Source organism: Sesamum indicum, linkage group LG7 (assembly GCF_026168435.1).
Source record: "Sesamum indicum cultivar Baizhima isolate 11 linkage group LG7, ASM2616843v1, whole genome shotgun sequence".
NCBI classification, from domain to species: Eukaryota; Viridiplantae; Streptophyta; class Magnoliopsida; order Lamiales; family Pedaliaceae; genus Sesamum; species Sesamum indicum.
Window position 1 is genome coordinate 11891312 of NC_142663.1, and position 21011 is coordinate 11912322.

Sequence of the window (21011 nt, forward strand, 5' to 3'; positions counted from 1 at the left end):
GAGACAACATAGGAAAATTTTAGTCCAAACTCGATTTTGGTTTAATGCGATCAATAACATAATAAGTGTAATGTACCTCTACCTATTCTATGCGAGGGCGTTGTTCTTTCAAAACGAATCAACCACGTGGCAAGTGCGCCTGTGGTTGGCTTGTTCTTGTGCAATCGAGTTTGAACTCGAATTTCCCGCAACGACACATACTAGCAAAAGAAGTAATTACCTGAAAATAGCTTGAAAAGACTGCTGCATTTCGACTTAGTTCAGTGTATATCGTCTCGAGCAGGCAGAGAAGAGACTCCACTTGATCCCCAAGCAAGTCGACCTGCATAGTTAGAAGTTATTACCGGAAGTTAATGGATAGAAAGACGACTGCCAGTGTGATGACAAGCTTGAAATAAAACAAGACGACTAGAAAAGACATGGCATCATGTTAAGTTGGAGATACCTCAGTTTCAGCTAACTTCAGGTTGTGACATCTTGAAATGAAAGCCTTCTTGTAGAGAAACTTTCTTGTTCTGATCAAAGCCACAGGTTCTGTTAGTGTATCGACTTGACGCTTCAACACGTCCAGCCTGAATTTACATACTAAGAGTCAAAACATTGCCGATGAATTCATGTCATAGTGTAGCATATAACTTCATCCGAGTTACCTCAAACATTTGTTTTCTAGATTCTCATGTAACATGTGCTCAACGTTACCGACTGCTAGTTGAAATTGCATAACGATTGCCAAAACAGTGTCAGATGGGGCCGATGGGCTAAGTTGACCGTCTTCTTGCTGAAGAAACGAGCGAGTTTCTTCATGTTCAATGCTTGAGTCGTCGGGTACATCAAGACTTTGTTCCAACTCCACCAACAATTCTTTGCTGGTATATAACTGCTGCAGAGCCCTCTCAAGTTTCTCACTCACTGAACCGAACGTACTCTCATCATCAGTTATCAGCCACTCAATGGCGTCCCGCTCATCCATCTCTTCGCAGTTCAAGATCACTAAGCTATTGTTTACACTGTGTTCTTTTATTTCAGAATTCGCTTGTAGCATCAGGTCTTCCTCTGCTTCCAAGCATTTTAACAAAGAATCGAGCTTCTGAATCAAGCTCTCCTCTCCATCAGTCCTGGAACGTGGCGTGCCTTCTTGAAAACTATCAGCATCCAATCTCCTAGAACGAGGAGTGCCTTCTAGATCAGCATCCAATCTTCTAGAACGAGGCGTGCCTTCTTGATCAGCATCCAATCTCCTAGAACGAGGGGTACGTTCTTGAAAATCAAGCTGGTTTAGTGATTCTGATTCTGTTAACCGGACGCACGAATCTTTCACAGCCTCACTAACGACAAACTCATAGATATCTTCCCTGATGAGACTCTCAAAGGCACAAGCATCTTTCTCTGACTTCCATGCTTCAGACATTTCTCTGAACAAAACCATGTAAATCTCCTCCTTTAATAGGCTTCCTATGGACTCTTGAACAAAATTCTTCTTCCACTGCTCAACCGTTTCACGAAAAAAGACGACATATAAATCCTCCCTTACCGTGCTCTCCACGAAATTCAGCAGCATCTGAGACGAACTTGAGCCTTCCAATTCAGCAACAGTCCCGTCACGTTCTTCTGTGCTGTTTATATGACGATCATAGGGACAATTACCAAGTGAGAGTCGACCACTACGACTCCTCATTAGTTTTTCAGTCTTCTCAGCATGCAAAAAAGTACTGATATCTCTCACCATACCGCGAAAAAGAAGCTGGTAAGTGTCTTCTATTACAGTAATCTGAAAGCACAAGCCGTCTCTCTCTTCTTTAACTTTTCCAATATCTTCTTCTAAGCTTTCAACCGAAGTCGGACTTCTGTTAGCTCTTTTTAAATTAGACTTTGGGATCGCCGTCTTCTTCTGAATGCACTTTCTGCAACTGACACCTGTTTGATCAGCAAACTTTCCCTTCCTTCTGGTAAGATTGTCCAACCTTGTGATAGCATCTTGAATTCTTCTCACAAGTCGATTTTTGTCCTCGTCTCTCTTGGTGCAAGACGATGTCCCTTCTCTCTGGAGCACTTCTCTTGTCAGCCAATTCCACTCCTGGCGCTGTTTACGTATGATCAACTCGTGATTCTTGATCATTTTGGCCACATGGTGGCTTCTTTCAACTTCAGTATCCTCCTCAATCAGATTGTCCATGTAAACAATATCCAGTAAAGGCTCACTGCTTGTTCGCTTCAAACTTCCCGGTACACTTGGGCCTTTCACTTTCTCATGTACATCATTTCTAGCAAAGAAATCTTTCAGTTCATGGCACAAGACTCTTATCTCATTAATTAAGTCGAACCAATTATTGTTCAAGAGGCCGACTTTCTTCCTCAGTTCTACATCAAAACTTCCTTGCAGATTGCTTATGAAGCCTTTCACCAAAATCAACTCTACATCTTTCTCTACAGTCCACCTCCATTCTTTCTCCAACAGGAGCACCTCCGCAATCTTCATTCTCCCGAACGCAAGATCCACAGTTTCTTTCAAAATGTCGATATCTGAACTCATCCACCTGATCAGTATGTTCTTATCAGGCCTTGCGAACTCACTCTTGGGATTTACGTCTTCTGTGAAAACAGGACTACCGTTTCGTTCCAGGTCTAAGAATTCAAAGCTGAGATTAGGACTAGAAACACGAGACTTCCTCGTCCTTCGTTCAGTGGTCAATCTTTCTTTCTCATCCTCCAGTTTCCGTTTCATGTTACACAGCTGCTGATCAACTGAGGTTTTCAATCTAAAGATATCCCCTTCTGAAGGCCCACCCTGGACTCCCTGATTGATCATTGGAAAATAATGGATGTCATCGTTCTTGGTTCGTCCAGGCTCGAGCTTCCCATGCAGATAAACTAATTCCATATCTTTCAGTTCTAGTGCACGTCGAAGCTTTAACTCATTCTCTAACCTCTCCGTCAACTCCCTGTCTTTCTCGACTATGAGGTGCTTCATATCTTGGATCCGGCCCTGCAGCCAGTGCCGGATGTCCTTCAAATCCGCCAGGATTTTATCAGAGCTGCTCTCAGGAATGTCAGTCTCCTCTTCAACAATACTCAAACCACCCTCCACTAGGATAGCTGCAAGTTCATAGAATGTTGATCTCTCATGCAAGAACTCAATAGGTCCATCATCGGACTGCAACTTTTCATGAGCTTCATCCATTGCAGATCTCAAAATCCTCATCACAATCGAATCCGACTTTGTTCTGCATTCGATTTGACCAAACAAATCTTCCATGACAACAAGAGAGAGAGATAGAGAGATTCAGCAGTATCAACCTGTTATTCATGCATAATCAAATAATACTTGTGGATCAAATACATCAAAATGGTTGAGAATTTCTCAAGAAACTATAATTAAGCAAGAAGCATCCCCTAAAATGTTGGAAGAGGAGTAGACCAATTCTAAGTTGAAAAGATCCAAAGATCAGGAAAAAATTCGTTATTTATTACACATTGTTTTGTAGCAAAACCTGTCTAACTAACCCTTTCAATGACAAAGACAGGACTACAAATTGGTAGAAAGTTGGTTATGATTTTTTCGTTTAAATCAGTTTAATGTAAGTCGTTGAAAAGTAGAACTATAAATCGAAAACACATTTTTTCAACTTCACTAATAAGCTAATGACCATTTATTAGGAATAATTACACCGCTCTCTCGTTATGTTTGTTGTAATTATACGTGGAGCCCTGTAATTTGAGAAATTATATCTAATACTTCTTACGTTTGTTTATAAATCTCGTCTTTAGTCAAAAGACACTGAATTTGTTTATATTAACAAAAAAAGTTGAATGAAAATCCATATTTATTCCCAATTGATTTATCGTTGACTTATTATAGACCATAGAATTTTTTGCCTGACGAAATTACTATTATATATCTTCACATGTTAATACATGTGAAGATATACATCTTCACTTTTATAAGATAGTTTGATAGAAAAAAACAAAATAAAATTATTTTACCAAATTTAAAAAAAAAAAAGGCGCCAATCAACTCAAACCAAGGGATGGATGGGTATGATTTGGAATCTTGGACAATGAATCAGAATGGATCATGAACAAGAACAACTTATAGACTTATAATTCATCCAGGTATAGTATACTGTTTGGTCTGATGCAACATTATAATCAACACCAACTCAACTTGTTTTAAAATAATAAGTCCAGAAACATTTGCTTCACTATGCTGATGCAGAGACTGGACGCTCGGCCCTAGTCACGAGCCAGTCGACAACGTCCCCAAACACAAGCTCCACATTTTCGTCGGGCTCACCCACCAGCTGGTGCCACATTCCAGGATAGATTCTGAGTGTCTTATCTTTGCTAGCAGCACGGTTGTAGAGCTCCTCTACACATGCTGGGTCACATACAATATCATCACCACCGTGCACAATCAGAAACGGCACATCAACTTCATCAAACTTCCCCTGCACCTCTCTGCACACTCTCAGCAGCTCCTGCGCTGTGGCTGCACGCGGCTTTTGCAAAGGCCTCCTGGGGCTTGCTATTGCCAATTTTCGCTTCCATTCCACCTTTTAGAGAACACCAGTGACAAAATGTATTATGCATCCAAAAAAATTGTCAAAGAATAGAAGACAGATAAGAACTCAAGGGCTATAAAATCTTGTATTCTTTATTCATGTTCAGTGTTCCTAAAATACTACAAAATGACTTCAATTAAACACTTCTTTGCAAAGATGTCGAAATGAAGACTCCTAATCATAGTAGTTCTATGGTAGTTTCAACACTTTCTAATATTAATGCAAGTTAACAACTAGCTGTTCATAAAACTACTAGTCAATAGCTGGAAAAATCTGGCTAGAATTTATGCATTTCGTTGTTTTAGTTACATATCTTGCGCAAATACACCAACGGATTGCTCTTTGATTTTCACATTTGTGCAAGAACAATCAATGTTATACATCACTTCCCTTTGTTTCAGAAAGAAAACATAAGCTAAGAACTTTCAAGAATAACAGAACAGGTTCTTAGCATAAGAACAGTTTCAAATTCTGCTAAGATCAATCGGTGAAATATAATTTACTCATAAATTTGGCCACAAATAGTTGGTAGCAAAATTCAAATTGGGGAGTAAACAAATATTTGCTTTCTTGCTAAACTAAATAAATTCATGAGATTAGGGTGAATTCAAATTCCAAGGGATCCTAACTCAGTCAGTCAAACTAAGAACAAGATTATACTGCTACAATCACATCAAATAAGAAATTTTTACCTTGAAGGAAACATCAGGCAAGGAGCCGCGTGTAGGCACCACGCACCAAGTGGGAATCAAGAACGCTGCAATGGCAAGGAAATGCTCCAGCGGCCATGGCGGCTTAAACTTATCACTGATCCCACACATCGCCCCGTTCAGAACGACACCATCAAACCTCCTCTCCGGCACAAGCCCTTCACGGCGGAGCGTGATAAGCAGAGCGATAGCTCCTCCCAGCGACTCGGCATACAGAAACGCCGGTAAATCCGGCGGATACTTGGCACGAAACCCATTGAAGAACAAAATACACTCATCCACAACGAGATTCATGTCCGGCAAATGGGCGACCAGCCCCTCCGAAAATCCGTGGCCCATGTGGTCTATCGCGCAGACGGCGAAGCCGTGTTTGGCCAAATGGACGGCCGTGAGCTGCACGAACCAGCTGGACTCGCCGGTGAAGCCGTGCACCACGCACACGATGCCTTTCAGGGGCCCTGCGGGTTCTTGCGGAGCCCACCACTGCGTGAAGAGCCTGAGGTTGAGTTTCTTGCTGGTGATGTAGTCGGAGGCGTGGATTACTGAGTGGCGAGCGTAGAATTCTTCGGCACCCACCTCCCCAAATGGGCTGGTCTCGTTTGCTTCCGCTACTGGGTGCTTGTACTTGGCCATTCTTTTCTGGTCTCCGTAGACAGAATCCGCCGGGGTGGAAGGAATTAGCGGCGGAGAGGGGCGGAGATAGCTAAGCTAGGGTGGTGAGAATGGCGATGAATGCATTTATTGTTTGTTGTTGGCGGGTAGGATTTAGCTGCGGCCATTATCGACGCGCGGTTGGCGTGTTTTCTCAATATATTATTGGCTAAAAGGGAATTTGCACTTTGCACCTTCGGAATAATTTACATATTGGGTCCTTGAAAACAAAAAATTAGCATTTGAATCCTCATTTTTTGATAATTAGTTTTTGCTGTCCAACCCACTTTTTCTTTTTAAATTTTTAGACAAACTTAACATTTTTTTTTAATAATAACTATTGAAATATTTTTGAAAAAATTAGATTGCCCTTATAATTATTTTCCAACAAAATAGATTGACTTTTTATTCGGAAGTTGTTTCAAAAGTAAATATAAATTAATTTTTTAAAAAGATAAAAAATTAAGATGAATTTAATAATTTTACTATGACATAAAGCGTGTGACTGAATTATTTTAATAATTATTTCATTTATGTCAAGTTATTTCCACTACAAAAACTGAGAGATTCCATGACTCAAACAACAAAATTCCCAAACTTAGATGAAAGAAAGATTAAGAAAAGAAAAGAAAAGAAAAAGAAAAAGCAAGAACAACTGACTTCTCCTGCACATAACAAGAAAGAACACAAGACATATGAATGAACGAGAAATGTGGTTTTCAAGTTCAAACAGGGGGATTGATGTAGCAAGAAGGGGTGGGAGGAATGGGCTAGTTGCAGTAGCCATTGAGAGGGATAAGCATAGCCAAGAAGCACTCAAATGGGCCATTGAGAATCTCCTCTCCAAAGGCCAGACTGTCATTCTCATTCATGACGTTCATAGGTCGTTTGCAGCTTCTCGTACGTAAATAATATGATATTGTGCTGATGTGATATGATTTCTCGTGATGTTGTGTTGAGCGCCCAGCGAGAACAAGTCATTTTGAATGCACAAGGTCTATGTCCAATTGATTTAAGGTCACATGAAGATGTCTTGTACATTTTAAGAATTTGATCACTTTAACATGTCTCTCCCAAAGTTGATAGAGTGGTTATGTATCTATCTCTAACATGCGATGTGTCTTAAAACCATAGATATGATTGTTTTTCATGCAACTGATGGAGGGAACAGTGCTTTGTAATGTATGTTGGATGATATCTATGTTCAAACATCTGCAAGATACAATTTCTTGCATTAGAGTTCTGTCCTGAATGCCTTGATTTTGATTTAACTATGCTGATGCTGCCGGCAACAACTCTGTCATTCGCAATGTTGATGGAGCTGCATATGCTCAAAAACAAGTGCTGGAAAAGAGGACAAAAGAGCTACTCCTCACCTTTCATTGCTTCTGTACTCGCGAGATGTAAGCTCAGATGATATTCCCCTTTTTCATTCTTCGTCAGATGCTGGTTGAACATTGACGCATTTTTCAGCAATGTAAGGATATGATGGTCTTCCGTTCTATTCTTTTCTCAAAATGCAACTCTTTTTCAACAGATAAATTGCTTTCATGTGGTTCTGGAGGACATAGACATAGCAAAGGCGATAACAGAATACGTCTCCCAGGCTGCAATAGAAGACCTGGTTCTTGGCACCTCACATCAAGGCTTTATCAAGTGATTCTCCCACTACTTTTTTTCTAGTGTTTCTTCTCATGCCACATCTATATCAACGTCAAGATAGGTCAAATACTGTTTTGTAACACGTTTTCGACTAGTTTGTAAATAGTGCTCTTGTGGGGCAGAAGATTGAAGATGGTAGACGTACCTACAAGCGTATCAAAGGAGCACCCGACTTCTGCACTGTCTATGTTATATCAAAGATGAAGATCTCCTCTGTCAAGAATGCTTCTCGTCCAGCACTGTTCACATAGCCTCTGAAAACTCAAGTACAGCAGATGGAGGAGCAGGCTAAAGGTACTAGTTCAACTCCTGAAGCACTTAACAAGAGCACACCAAGTATGGAAAGTTCGGCTTCGTTTAAGGACATGTGATGCTTCCATTTTGTTTTTCCACAGCTGTTCACACTGTGATTCGGCCAACTTCCTAATGCGGAAATTCTGTTGTGCAGGTGGAGAAAAGACACCATCGCTGCACAGGGCTGCAGTTGATGACACAATCCAATCAAGTAAGTTGCCTGTAGGCTTGAGAACAGCAAGCTGGCTCGAGCACATTGACAGTCATGTTGGTAATACATGTTACCTTATTTCTCACAGGCTGACGATAAAAATACTATGCAGGTCACCGTTTTCAAGGGGAAGAGAGTACCCTTGGAAGTTGCTTGGTGATTTCTCTGAATCTGATAGTGATTCATTCATGAGCTTAGACAGGCCGAGCACGGATAGGATAAGCGTGGATCACATTTCCAGGGTACTCTTCGACAGCTTTGATTCAGGTTGAACGCCACGAATCTCAACCACAAGTAGCTTTGGATCAATGCGGTCAGGCAACAGGGGGAGTGGATTTTCTTTCACTGATTTTTCATTGTCGTCTGTTGAAAGCGTAAGGACATTACCTATCTTTACGACAAAAGATGTCTTAACTCTTAAGAGACGGAACCATGCTAATTTTTACAATCTTTGTGCTTGTTTGATGTTGTTATATTCTTGTAATTATAGAATCCAAAGGGTAAAGTCAGTAATTACACTAACTTCTAGCAGATGTCATTCTAGTTACCTTTATAAATTAAAAGCCTCATCATCTGGAGTTGTATAGCTGATGTCCGCTCCAACATGTCACTTGAAAAATGCAGGATGATGTGGAAGCTGAAATGAGATGGCTAAAGCTTGAGCTGCAGAGGACTATGGAGATGTATAGCACTGCCTGTAAGGAAGCTATAACAGCAAAACAGAAGGTAAAAGGACCAAACACCATATGGTTTCTGAGAATTTGCATCATCCCGCATGATTTCTAGCAATATAGATACTTACACAGGCTGTGGAGCTCAATCGTTGGAGGATGGAAGAAGAACAACGACTAGAAGAATCTCGGCTGGCTAAGGAATCAGCACAACTGACCATTGAACATGAGAAGGCGAAGTACAGAGCAGCCATCAAGAGTGCTCAAGCAGCTCAGAGAATAGCAGAACTGGAGTGCCAAAAGAGAGTAAATGCTGAGATGAGAGCTCTTGAGGAGGTGGAGGAGAAGGCATTCAGCTTATCATCATTGAGATACAGAAGATACTCCATTGATGAGATTGAACAGGCAACTCAGTATTTCTCAGAGGTCCAGGTAAGTTGGAGAAGGCGGTTATGGTCCTGTTTATAAGTGTCACCTTGATCAAATGCCGGTTGCAGTTAAGGTCCTGCGGCTTGATGCTGCTCAAGGAAGAGCGCAATTTAATCAAGAGGTAAGGTTAAACAAAGCTGGTATTGCATATAACTTGAGGACACTGGTCCACTATGCAAGAATGAGTGTCTCTTCACAAACCATTGGAGAATAAACTAATGCAGGTTGAAGTGCTTAGTTGCATGAGACATCCCAATATGGTGCTACTGCTTGGAGCATGCCCAGAGCACGGTTGTCTAGTCTACGAATACATGGCCAACAGCAGCCTGGAGGATTGTCGCTTCAGGAGAGGCAACACACGTGCCCTTTCATGGCAACTCTGATACAGAATCGCTGCAGAGATCGCAACATGCCTACATTTTCTTCACCAAACAAAGCCGGAACCATTAGTCCACCGTGACCTTAAACCAGCAAACATTCCGCTTGACCAGAACTACGTGAGCAAAATCAGTGACATCGGTCTGGCAAGGCTCGTCCCTCCATCCGTAGCGTAGCCGATGATGTAACACAGTACTGGATGACATCAGCTGCTGCAACGTTCTGCTATATCGATCCTGTGTATCAGCAAACAGGCATGCTTTGGAGTGAAGTCCGACGTTGATGAGGCCTTGGCTTTTGCAAGACTGGCTCTGTAATGTTCTGAGCTGAGGAGGAGAGACAGGCTGGATCTTGGAAAGATCGTTCTACCAGAGCTGAACAGATTGAGAGATTTTGGTGATGAAAACATGAGCCAGTTTCTGTAAGTGGCACTTTTGCAGCATCCCAAATTCACAACTCTGCTTTTACAGATACTAAGGTCTGTCCCTGAGAACAACATAAAAGACTTCAAACAATGCTTGAGTGATCATAAAATGATCTAAAAACAACTCAAACGATCTGGAAATTCTTGTGCAGGTAGACAAGAGCGAACCTAAATCATAAATACACTGATTCCATGGGCTGTACATCTCTGCTAGAAGACCAGTCAGGTATTTTGAAGAACAACCTGCAAAACTAGAATTTCTGCAATGAAAACACAATTGGTCCCTCTCTAACGTATGGTTCATTTGTCTTTTTATCTTGCAGAAACTACTGAATAAGCAGCAAGCTAGTGCAGAAAGTAGGGTAATAGAAGAAATGAGCTCGGGATAAATGCTCTGAAGCTCATCATAGTGATTTTTGTCGATCCTTACATGTACGGTATCTCGCTTGCCTGTGTTCAGGCAACATGAACATGACGTAAAATTTTCTGCCATCATGACCAACGGCAGAACTATGTATATTATGTACTTCGAACTCCAGAACCTGACATGCATATTCAGTGATAAGGGAAACTCAAAAATGTGCTTTCAATTATGGTGGAGTCTTCAACTGCTTGGTTAGTGACAATCTGGTTTTAGAGTGTAGTCAAATTACCACTACATTCTCTTGGCTGCCCTCTTGCTCCTTTTACTTTCCTCAACAGATCACATCATCTATTTGACTGACTTGGCATTCTTTGTCCCTTCTGTTTAGGAAAGTTGTTGGTGACTCCTAAAGTCCAAGTTGAGTTCTGAAATGATCACACCCCATCATGTGCAAACCCATGAGTCTGCCAAAATGGAGGGTACGGTCCCAAGAGTGTTAAAAAATGACCAACATACATACGACATTTATTTAGAAGATCTCCTTTGAGAAACAAAAGCGGATATGGATTATCTTAAAATCACATGTTAGTGAACAAAATAAGGTTAATGCCCTTCAGTTAGATAAATACACAAGGTTACATGATCATACATGTCATAATGTCAGGCAACAGCTGAGAGATGGGAAAAGAAACAAATAATCCTTGTTTACATAAGCTGAATCAGTCACAAAAATATAAATATATAAGAAAACTAAGAGATATCTCTAGCTTGTTTACTCTTTCCTGAAACTATCTTCTCCTTCAGAGCATTCCAAAAGGAAGGTATGGCAACATCATCAGGAACTTCCTTGAATGACGGCAGGTAATTCACGTCCACGATGACATGGTCGCCGGTGCCTTCCTGAACCTGGTGTTTATGAAAATGAAAGCACTGTGGATAAAACATCTGGAAGCCAGAGATGCATCAAATGGTGCTGGAAATAGTTGAGATACATGAACCATTTTGCGAGCTTAACAGTATGCTAATGTTAATCTCCATTTCATGTTATTTTGCAGTTAGATATTTATTTGTATGATTTAATGCTGAAAGATTTATATATTCTTAGGTTCATGTCCAAAAGTTTTGAATTGGAGCTCTGCTTTACCCGATTCAGTAGCTTTTAATGGAATTAAAGCTGGTTAACCCATGGGAAACTGTTTCTAGAAGCATCAGAAAGTTCCTGACTCATTTGGCATGGTTACAGCAAATTCAGTGTTTGGGTTGTCAAAGAGAAAGGGATCACATCCTAAAATCTGCTTTAAGGGAAAACATGAATGCTTTCATTAAATGCAAGCCTCGAACTATTGCAAATATTAATTCATTGTGATTATTCTCCTGCACTAGAGCTCTTCTGAAACTGATAATGCCACCCAACCCACTCCTAGGCTACATTTGGATTGATGAATTTGGACTTGAGGTCCTGAGGGAAGGATTTCTCACATGACTCCATATTAAAAGAATTGGAAATCTATCAATATCAACAAAACATAGTTCAAATTTAGACGTAAAGGATTTGAAATCCTTTAAATTTCAAATAATCCAAACAAATTAAAAGATTTATGACTAGATTTAAGATCCATAACTCAGATTCATCGATCCAAATGTAGAGCTAGAGATTTCATACGATATATTTTCTCATGTTTCTAGTTTCCAGTTTTTCAGGTTGGTTTTATATATATATATATATATATATTATATATATATATATTATATATATATATATATTATATATATATATATTATATATATATATATTATATATATATATATTATATATATATATATTATATATATATATATTTACAAGTATCTGCAAAGGCTAATTCTTTCATTCAGGGACAAATCGGATACAGTTAACTTGTTATACACAAAGAATACAAGAAATTACTCACAACGACATCAAAGCCGAATATGGTAAGGTCAAGCGTTCTTCTGAGCCAATCGGCAGCCCGGTTGACAAGCTCCAAATCAATCTGATGCTCATCTCCATTGGGTTGAGTTTTAGCAACAGGAAGAGACTTTAGGCTGCAAAACATAGAGCTTATTTTTTTTTATGAACGACATATTAGGAGAAAATGGAGTATTAATCACGTAATAGGAAGGTCGAGGAGAAGGGAAACATGAAATGCCTGTCAAAGTGTAAAGGTTTCAGTCCCTCTTCTGCAAATAAAGTCAGCAAGGTATCCGCATTAGGAATAGACTTCTTGACAGCATAAAAGATCTTGCTGCCCAAGGCATAGAATTTGTAAAGCAAAGATGAATGATCAACATATTCCTGCAAATAAATTTCATTTCAGAGTTCACTTCTCCCAGGAAGACAGTACAACCAGCAGAAGATAATCCAGTAGATGAACTGCAAAATCTTTGACAATAAAGTTATCATATTATATTCAAACCCAGACAATCAGGATCATATTCTGCCAACATTATGACAGCTTGTATATTTTGGGCCTACTAGCCCCACAACGCATAATCAATATCAGAGCAGGAACACAACATTATTTCACAATCTTATTATGTAGGAGTAAGAGAATAAAACATATTTTATTGACCTCTCTACTAAAAATGAAAGTAGACATCAGAAACCGTCTATCTGCTCTTTCCAAGCAAGAAGATGGCAACCATCTAACTGAGAGATACCCAAACTAGTATCACATCGCAGGTAAGACCTCTATTTAACAAAACTCAGAATATGCAAATCGCCTGACCTGCACGACTACTGGAAGAGGAACATTGAGATCCTTGTAATGATCCATCTTAAAGACAATCGCCTGAAACCACATATAACAACGCAACATCTAAATAGGTATTTATGAAAGTTTCCAGTGAACTAAAACGTAGAAGTTATTCTTCCATTAACATAGCAGAATCACCAGAACATAGCAGTATTAATAATAATGTAGAGCGACTAAAGAATGTGAAGGAAGAAAAGATGAAAAGGGAAAGCTGATGGTGCTCACTGCTGCTGTGAAAGTGACAAGCAGATAAAGAAAGACAAGAGAGAGGGTGGATAAACAAAAATTATATGCAAATTTTTCCAGGTAAATTGGATGGCCTCTTTACATTCACAACAGATCTGTATATTTTGATTTGATTGCTTCACAAAAGTATCATTGTTCCTATAACTAAATAATCAGTACTCTCTCTGTCTGTGCATGCTTGTCTTCATGTTTTTCTTTTCATAGTTTGGCTATCAATTGTCTCCTTCCCCTAATGGAGATCAGGATACAAAGCACTTTAATAAAGGTCACTCAAGTAAAAGTAACCGTTCCAACACTTGGCAATTACTTCATTCAGGGCCATAACAAACCAAACTCTTAATCCCATATGGCAAAATGTAAACTGACCACAAGGTCCACAACCAGAAATAAGAACAAGGGTTGAAATAACTACAGGAGGAGGATGAATGAGCATGACTTGGATTTAAATAGTTGCAAAGGCAATATCTTAGTATAAAACAGTCAGATTCTCTGGACTGAATTCAAGGGGCAAGCAGGTTCTTATCACAAGGAGCAGATGTGCTACAAGGAGAAAATGAGAAAATTTTATTATAGGAGATAACAAAAGTTACAGCCAAAGAATGAAAGCATTGAAAAATCAAAATTAAATAGTATAGTTTATCCTTTAGTTTCTGAACTTGAAAAGTAAAGATTTTGAAAGACTTGATTATGATGAATATTTCATGAAATCCACATACCATACTGTGAGCATCAGATACACCGCAAGCAACTTGAGGTTTCACTATACTTGGTAGAGACAACTTTGCTTCTGCTAGCCTTTGCTCCAAACCAAGCTTATCAAAGCTGTCAACCTGCAGGCTGATGTTCAACTGTAACTGAAATGCTATGTAGCTTTATAAGTTTTGAAAGGATGATTAGATAAAGACCGCAAAGAATGAAATTTGATCCACTCCATTTCTTTCATTCCTATCAGTCTAAATCGTGAGCTCCTATTCTAAAGTATGTCCAAAGAAATACTTAACAGTTTTAACGATTTACATTCTTTCACCAACTCTGATCTTAGTGATGTTTTAATCAGTAACATGTATGTGAAAGAAATATAATACATGCTGCATTTAGACTCAATTTGAATCCAATAGTAGTAAAAAGAACAACTACAAAGTTCTTTCTTAATCAGTAATTCCAAACCAATCACAATAAAGATGTAACATAGGATAATTGACCTTCAGAAAATGGGGGCCCCTGATCTTACAACCACCTGGAATGTTGAGTTCTGCCAAGCCAATTAAAATCTGCTGGATTTTCAGCCGATCCAACACAGGCAATATGTTGTTAAATGGGTCAATTACACAACAATCCAGCTGGCATTTGACATACCTGCAAAGCACGACTGAGTATATCTTACTAAAAGTTTTAGATCATAAGACATAGTTTGGAACTAAACACAAAAAAGTGTCTCCCCACACTCCTCATCGTGTTTGTTAAAATTTTCTATTCTGTTCAGTTACTTCTGGTAACTTGCAGAGTGTATAAAAAGAAGTGGCAGTGAGAAAAGGTGGGTGCAGCAGCAGCACATATTTTATTGCCTGGGTGAAATTTCATGATCTATCCAGAAAAAAAAGGAAGAAAAAGATAAACAGGACAAAATACAAATCTTCTCTGAAATTAATTTAAAAGAAAAAGAAGGCCTTCGCTTATATCCACGGGGAACCATATATAATAAAAAGTCATCAGAGGAATCCTGTAGCCATATACTATGAAAGTATATTCACCATAATGCCTTCAGCATACTAGGGCGTCTCAGAACATAACCGTTTGCATATAGATCATGCATAAAAATATGTTTTCTCCAAAAAGAACCAAAATAAGATAGGCTGGCATGACTTTGAATGGCTTAAATCTCAGAAAACTTAAACTAAACTTGCTCAAGTAAAAGCTCTCCATTCATCTGAGATTTCAAATTGAAAAATTATCCAACAATCAGTGGTAGAACAGGATGCTAGAGACGGAATAAAGATTGTCATTTGGCTAACCAGAGAAATGAAATCAAGATGCAGGCAATTCGTACATGCTTCACAAAATAATTCCCAATGACAAATAGACAGCATCTACGAATGCTAATTAAGTAGAATGTTCGAAGTTACCTTTGCAACTCCTGCAGATTTCGTGTAAAAGTAACTCTGTCACTGGATTCTGAAGAACTAACCATGTCAACAGCCAAAATCTCATCTGTTGCCTTGTGAAGAACAGCATCAACTAGTTGCAACTGAGATGATATGGGAAGTTCATAGTTAAGGGGCAAAAAGATCAGCCCATTTTGTGTTGGACGCAAGGGAAAGGCGCCCCTCTGCAAAACATGCGGTAATGTAAGAATCTCTGATATCTTGTAAGAAACTCATTGATCATGTTCAGTCATAGATGTTGCTCATAGCAGAGTGCACAAGCTAAAACTCAGCAACTTACATAATAATTAAAAAAAAAAAAAAAATTCTCATGCCAAAAATTATGTAAAAGCAATAATAGCAGTATACCCCACAAACCTTAGGTTTATTAATAATGACAAGAGAAGATCGCAATACAGCAAACTGACATGATTAAAACAACATATGGATAGTGCAGAATTTTAATTTATTTGTTTCAGCATGTCTGAGTTATGATGCCAAAGATCCATCTTCAATTTAAAACTGTAATGCTTCTTGGAAGATCAATATTTTGGGCTGATACATCTAACCCAATGCTCAAATTTTTTGGTTGTCAAAATAAAAAGATGATATATCTCATTAAGTTGTAACTCAAAAATAATGAACCTATCGCCAAAAAAGTCGAGATTCTCCTCAAAGTTTCAAAAGAGACCATTAAAGTTGTGGCTGATGGAATAAAAATACCACCCCTCAATCGCACAACTAATCCCTCATTTACTTTTTTCAGATGGAATTACCTTTGCAAAATCTTCTTCACGAGAAGGCTTCATTGCATATCCAACTGTCAAGACCTCCTTACCCATAGCCTGTGTGCCAAAATAAAACAAATTAGATAACTGTTTAAGGCTGTCGGGTGAACCACATTTTCCAGAGATCTACAAACAAGCAGGCATTAGAGAATGCGATGAATTATCTAAATGGCTGTTCTGTGGAAGAAAGACATTTCGCAAAGCAACTTTAAAAGTGTATATTTGTACAGGTTAATTAAAGGTTCACGATTTAAAGATGAAAATGTCACATTTCCTAACGTATTGAGCCCAAACACATTATAAATATTCGACATATATAGCTTATCCAGGGTGAACCTGACAGCTTTGGGTCAAACACTGCAATATGCACCTTTACATAAAATTTCATATCGAGGTCTAAAGAAACTACAGACAAACTTTAATTCTGTTTATGTAAAACAGGCAAAACTCGAGAAACCACATTGAATGATAAAGGTTATGCCATATGAAAAAGGAACAACCACACACCTTCTTATTCCAATGGCAGATCAACAAAGGCAGCTCCTCAAGTTTGTGAATAAATATCCTTGACATCCCAGTTGCAAAAACATACTCAGCATCTGTGATGAAAGTACAAGTCACTTTAGCAGAGTACAAATCTTCTACAGCTTGATGAAGCCAAGATTTTCCAAACATGACATCCTAAACAAATAGCATACATGAAAAGAATAAATAATCTTAAGAGAACAATGAGACTACAATTATTATCCACATATAGAAGGTAGTAAGGCTTACCATTGGATGGTTTTCCTTCAGCAGATCCTGCAAAATAGACAAAAACATACAAGATGGTAAAGAATAATCCTTAAAAACCTGAGATGGGCTCGATAAGATACATTTGTAATTTGTTTCTATGCATTCGATCACTAAATAGCTATAACAATCTTTTGTTTTCATTTTATGGGAGATCATAACAGCTTATGATTATTGGTGATTGCATCCATGACGATATGGTGGCAAATCACTCACAGTTGGAAGATATGACAAACCACTCACATTTGGAAGATATAGCAAATCACGAATTGGATGACAACTAGAGTAAGGCTTACCAACTATAACCTTCAACCAGCCAGAACAATCTGCTTTGTGATAGAAGTCCTCTCTGCAACTGGAAACTACATGAACAAAACTTCCTCCTTTGTCCTCCCAAATTCGAGCAACCTCACTTGAAACATTAGCCTCTGGTGACAAGCACAAGATACTGCACGAGTAGGTTCTAGACATCTCCTGAAGAAAACTTTCCTGAAAAAAATAAAATTAATGTTAAGACTCATTGTTCAAATATTATTTTGCGATTTGTATTATGAAGACACGTGATGTCACCAACAATATATTTCATTATACATATTCTACAAGAAATGGAATCCAAGGGCGTTATAAAATTCAATGCATATACCATGAAATGGCTTGTTTGACTGTGAAACACATAATTTCAGCATATAATCAGAAATCATCAAAGTACACAGAGTCGTTCTAGAAATGCTCTTCTCAAACGCCCATGCTTCCACCCAGATTAGTTGGCTTGCGAAATGCTAGAATGCAAAACTGGTAACTGATGTTGCATCCATGTTGAGCTTAATATATCAAAAAGACGCTATTATAACCATGAAGATCAAGACTCCAGTTGGAACGAGAACTTTGATGTTAGGGAATAAAAGGCAAGACGGGGACAAAATGTAGACATAAGATGATAGCTCTTAATTTTGAGGGTTGTTGAGCTTCCCATATTACAATTGCTAAACCAATAAAAATTTTAAGATCTAACAATCTATAAAGTTTTTTGTTTCCAGGAATATAGATGAAATGTTGAGTGAAAAATATCGGATAACCTCAGATATGAACTCTGAGAAGCTGACCTCCCAGCTTGAAACTATGGCTAATCACTGACCAACATATTATACCTTGAGGGCATTCTATGTCTTGATCACTTTTACAAACTTACCATCTTCCGTTTAGCTAATTATTACAAATTCTTGATGCTGCATGGGCTTACGATCACCTCTTTTTCTTTTTCTTTTTTTTTTTTTATAAAGGCTTACAATCAACTTTCTGACAGCAATGAAAGAGCAGATAGAACTTGACTACTACGCTAAACTCGGGGTTGGATCATCAGCAACAAAGTTGGTGCATTACAAAGCACCTATTCAGTTTGTTATAGCTCCTAGGCTCCTCCGTTGCATACAAACCTCACACATAGTTAGAAGTTCCAGACAGATATAGTGACAATATAACTAACTCTTGTTTTGCAAAAAGTAATAAGCCATTAACCACATGATTCAGTCACAAATACAATTGGCCTAGTTTATGTCCTATCCTATGTAAACTGCAAAATTTTAGTGCATCTGTTCTGACACAGAACCACTTACTAAATTTGGCAAGTCAGATCAAGAACTTCACACAGATACCGTGTTTAAACATTCTGTTGTAAAATAAAAACTTTACAAAGCGAAAAATTCCTTCAACATAAGATACTCTAACATGAAACATAGAACTAAAACCTCAATATATTGATAGTCTTAGGAAACTAATCAGGTGAAAATCCTGTTTTGAGAATTTCTGGGAAACTCAAAGTTAAAAATTAGTTATGCTGGCTAGCATATTTCGTTCATATATTCACTATGTTTCCAAAACATATAACCTATCTGATCATAAACTAGATTAGCAGAAAACAATCCCCTTTCATATAGCATACGATAAAGGAAAACTTACCTTCGAACTTGAAAGACCCTGCTCATGAGATATTCCCTGCAAAAATTTGTTCAAAACTAATCTATATCAAAAGCAAATAGTAACAGCCAAAGATCTTACTGTCCCACTAACATATAAAAAGCATTATGTAACTTTTCTATTGCACAGCCCACAAATGGTCACATAATCTATATGCTTCACACTATTCGTCTCCTCACCATGCAGAAAATATTAACAATTGGAAAAACTAATAAATGTCATCTTCTTTAGGTTTTGAATCCAACAATGTTTACCTATGGTGAACCAAACTGCTTCCCTTTCATATTCATTCAGGGCAAGTACTTAATATTTGGAGATCCAAGAAATATAGAAGCTTGAATCTCACTGGTCCCCCTATAACAGTTGCTTCGCCACAGACATCACAAGCAAAGATACTCTATGAACCGTCAAGTGAATATAGCATGATTAGTTCAAGATATAAAATAGACTTGTAACTTCAAATTTCCTGCCTGAAAGATCAGCCAAAAGCTTCTCCTATTGGCATATGATTAGGGTCTCAAAATTCAAATTCTCATTAGCCATAATTTCCAAGACCCAAAGTACCTCTACTCAAATCATCAAAAGCATACCAACCCAACAATCAAGCAATTTATTCACTGATTTTCTACGCAAAAAAAAAAAAAAAAAGATTGACATACATAAATCAACATCAACGGCATACAAATAGTGATGCTGGTCTTAAGAAACAAGGAAAAACCTTACAGTTGGGATATTTGAGTAGCGCAGCCTGCGGAGCAGATAATCGGCACCCGGGCTGAGGCCGATGTCTCCATTGACATCAGCAGCAGCGGACCTCAATAGTACAGAGGAGTCCAGTAGAATCCCTCGTACTCCATCCATTTTTTTGCTCTATAGTCGGTATGTGTGTGAAATTTCTAGTGTACGATGCGTGTGCATGCAGAGACTTGTTCTTCCTTTCGTTCCGCAAGTGCTGAAGGAACATTACAAGGTCCTTTCAGTATCAATCACGCTGCATTCAGTGCATCGCGACAATGCCCCAACATCACAATGCGTGCCTCTGAGGCAGACACCGAATCTCGTGAGGTGTCTTTTTATATTTTCCCAGGGTGAAAGTGAAATGGTGAGAATTTCTTCTTTTTTTTAAGTAAATTTTAATTTACATAATTATAAATATCTCTTATTATTTAAAAAATTATATCCTTATAATAAAAAAAAAGAAAAAAAAATACAAATATTCCTTGCATTTGATGAAATTATATCATTTTTTTAATGAAATTCTCAACTTTACCCTAACAAACATTTTTCTTTTTTTTGCAAAAAATCAAATAATTGTAAAAGATAGGATGGGAAATTTTTAAAAGTTATATAAAAAACTATCTACTTAATTCGTAAAAATTTAGTAAAATTATAATTCATAATCCACAAAAATATTGATAAAAATCTAACGGAAACTAATGAATTTAATTAGTTGTTAGAAGGTCGTTAAAATTAAAAGTATTAATATTTTTTTAAATAATAATAAATGCGCATTTTTAGCTATATCAAATCTCAATATACTCATTGTAATTTATTCCTTTTTTTATCTGTGTGATTTATTAAATTATGCAATATATTTAAATTTAAAGGTTGGTCTCTTTAATTAATTACTTATATCTATATTTTTTGGTTCATATGTATTTATAGCTATTCTTTTTTATCGGTTATAAAATTCATTTTTTATTTTTTCATATTTTATTTAATTCAATGAAATATAATAAAAATTCTACTTATCATTAGTCTATAGTATACTTTGATTGCTAGTGAAAAGTTCAAAAAAGAATAGAAGGGTAAAAAGTAAAACTATTTTTAAGTACATTTTTTTTTTTTTCCGAATCAAATCAAGCTTAGGTTGAGCCTAGAAGCTTATTGAAAAAAAAAAATTATTTACGTTCGATTTGTTAAGTTTAATGGATCAAATTCAA

At 37.8% G+C, this 21011-nt stretch overlaps 3 protein-coding genes and 1 pseudogene across 3 annotated transcripts; 2 read left to right on the forward strand and 2 right to left on the reverse strand.

Moving 5' to 3' along the window:
• Window positions 1–4068: 4068 nt before the first annotated feature.
• On the reverse strand, window positions 4069–6062 carry LOC105166630 (caffeoylshikimate esterase). The gene is made up of 2 exons (XM_011086063.3): window positions 5252–6062; window positions 4069–4550 (listed from the first exon to the last, which is right to left on the reverse strand). Exons 1-2 carry the CDS (start codon window positions 5900–5902, stop codon window positions 4200–4202), a joined length of 1002 nt encoding a protein of 333 aa, XP_011084365.1. The 5' UTR covers window positions 5903–6062; the 3' UTR covers window positions 4069–4199.
• A 568-nt stretch (window positions 6063–6630) lies between these two features.
• On the forward strand, window positions 6631–7833 carry LOC148787569 (uncharacterized). Its single transcript, XM_088882403.1, has 4 exons — window positions 6631–6820; window positions 7159–7310; window positions 7458–7576; window positions 7689–7833. The coding sequence occupies exons 1-4, from the start codon at window positions 6631–6633 to the stop codon at window positions 7831–7833; spliced, it is 606 nt and encodes a 201-aa protein (XP_088738529.1).
• Window positions 7834–8639: 806 nt separating this feature from the next.
• LOC105166631 (U-box domain-containing protein 34-like) lies at window positions 8640–9990 on the forward strand (annotated as a pseudogene).
• A 952-nt stretch (window positions 9991–10942) lies between these two features.
• Window positions 10943–20127, reverse strand: ITPK4 (inositol 1,3,4-trisphosphate 5/6-kinase 4). Its single transcript, XM_011086065.3, has 13 exons — window positions 19792–20127; window positions 19051–19086; window positions 17391–17583; window positions 17077–17103; window positions 16810–16901; window positions 16291–16359; window positions 15497–15699; window positions 14576–14729; window positions 14090–14203; window positions 13101–13163; window positions 12522–12667; window positions 12285–12417; window positions 10943–11259 (listed from the first exon to the last, which is right to left on the reverse strand). The coding sequence occupies exons 1-13, from the start codon at window positions 19927–19929 to the stop codon at window positions 11104–11106; spliced, it is 1524 nt and encodes a 507-aa protein (XP_011084367.1). The 5' UTR covers window positions 19930–20127; the 3' UTR covers window positions 10943–11103.
• Between the last annotated feature and the right edge of the window lie 884 nt (window positions 20128–21011).

Bases quoted from the DNA above. Each gene is read 5' to 3' on its own strand.
- LOC105166630 (XM_011086063.3), bottom strand. From the start codon at position 5,902: ATGGCCAAGTACAAGCACCCAGTAGCGGAAGCAAACGAGACCAGCCCA. The intron at 4,551-5,251 runs GTAAAAATTTCT...GTTCTCTAAAAG, and splicing joins TGCCTGATGTTTCCTTCAAG to GTGGAATGGAAGCGAAAATT.
- LOC148787569 (XM_088882403.1), top strand. From the start codon at position 6,631: ATGTGGTTTTCAAGTTCAAACAGGGGGATTGATGTAGCAAGAAGGGGT. The intron at 6,821-7,158 runs GTACGTAAATAA...TTCTTGCATTAG, and splicing joins TAGGTCGTTTGCAGCTTCTC to AGTTCTGTCCTGAATGCCTT. The intron at 7,577-7,688 runs GTGATTCTCCCA...GTTTGTAAATAG, and splicing joins TCACATCAAGGCTTTATCAA to TGCTCTTGTGGGGCAGAAGA.
- ITPK4 (XM_011086065.3), bottom strand. From the start codon at position 19,929: ATGGATGGAGTACGAGGGATTCTACTGGACTCCTCTGTACTATTGAGG. The intron at 17,584-19,050 runs GTAAGTTTTCCT...TATTTTTTTCAG, and splicing joins AGGGTCTTTCAAGTTCGAAG to GAAAGTTTTCTTCAGGAGAT. The intron at 12,668-13,100 runs GTCAGGCGATTT...ATTTATTTGCAG, and splicing joins CTCTTCCAGTAGTCGTGCAG to GAATATGTTGATCATTCATC.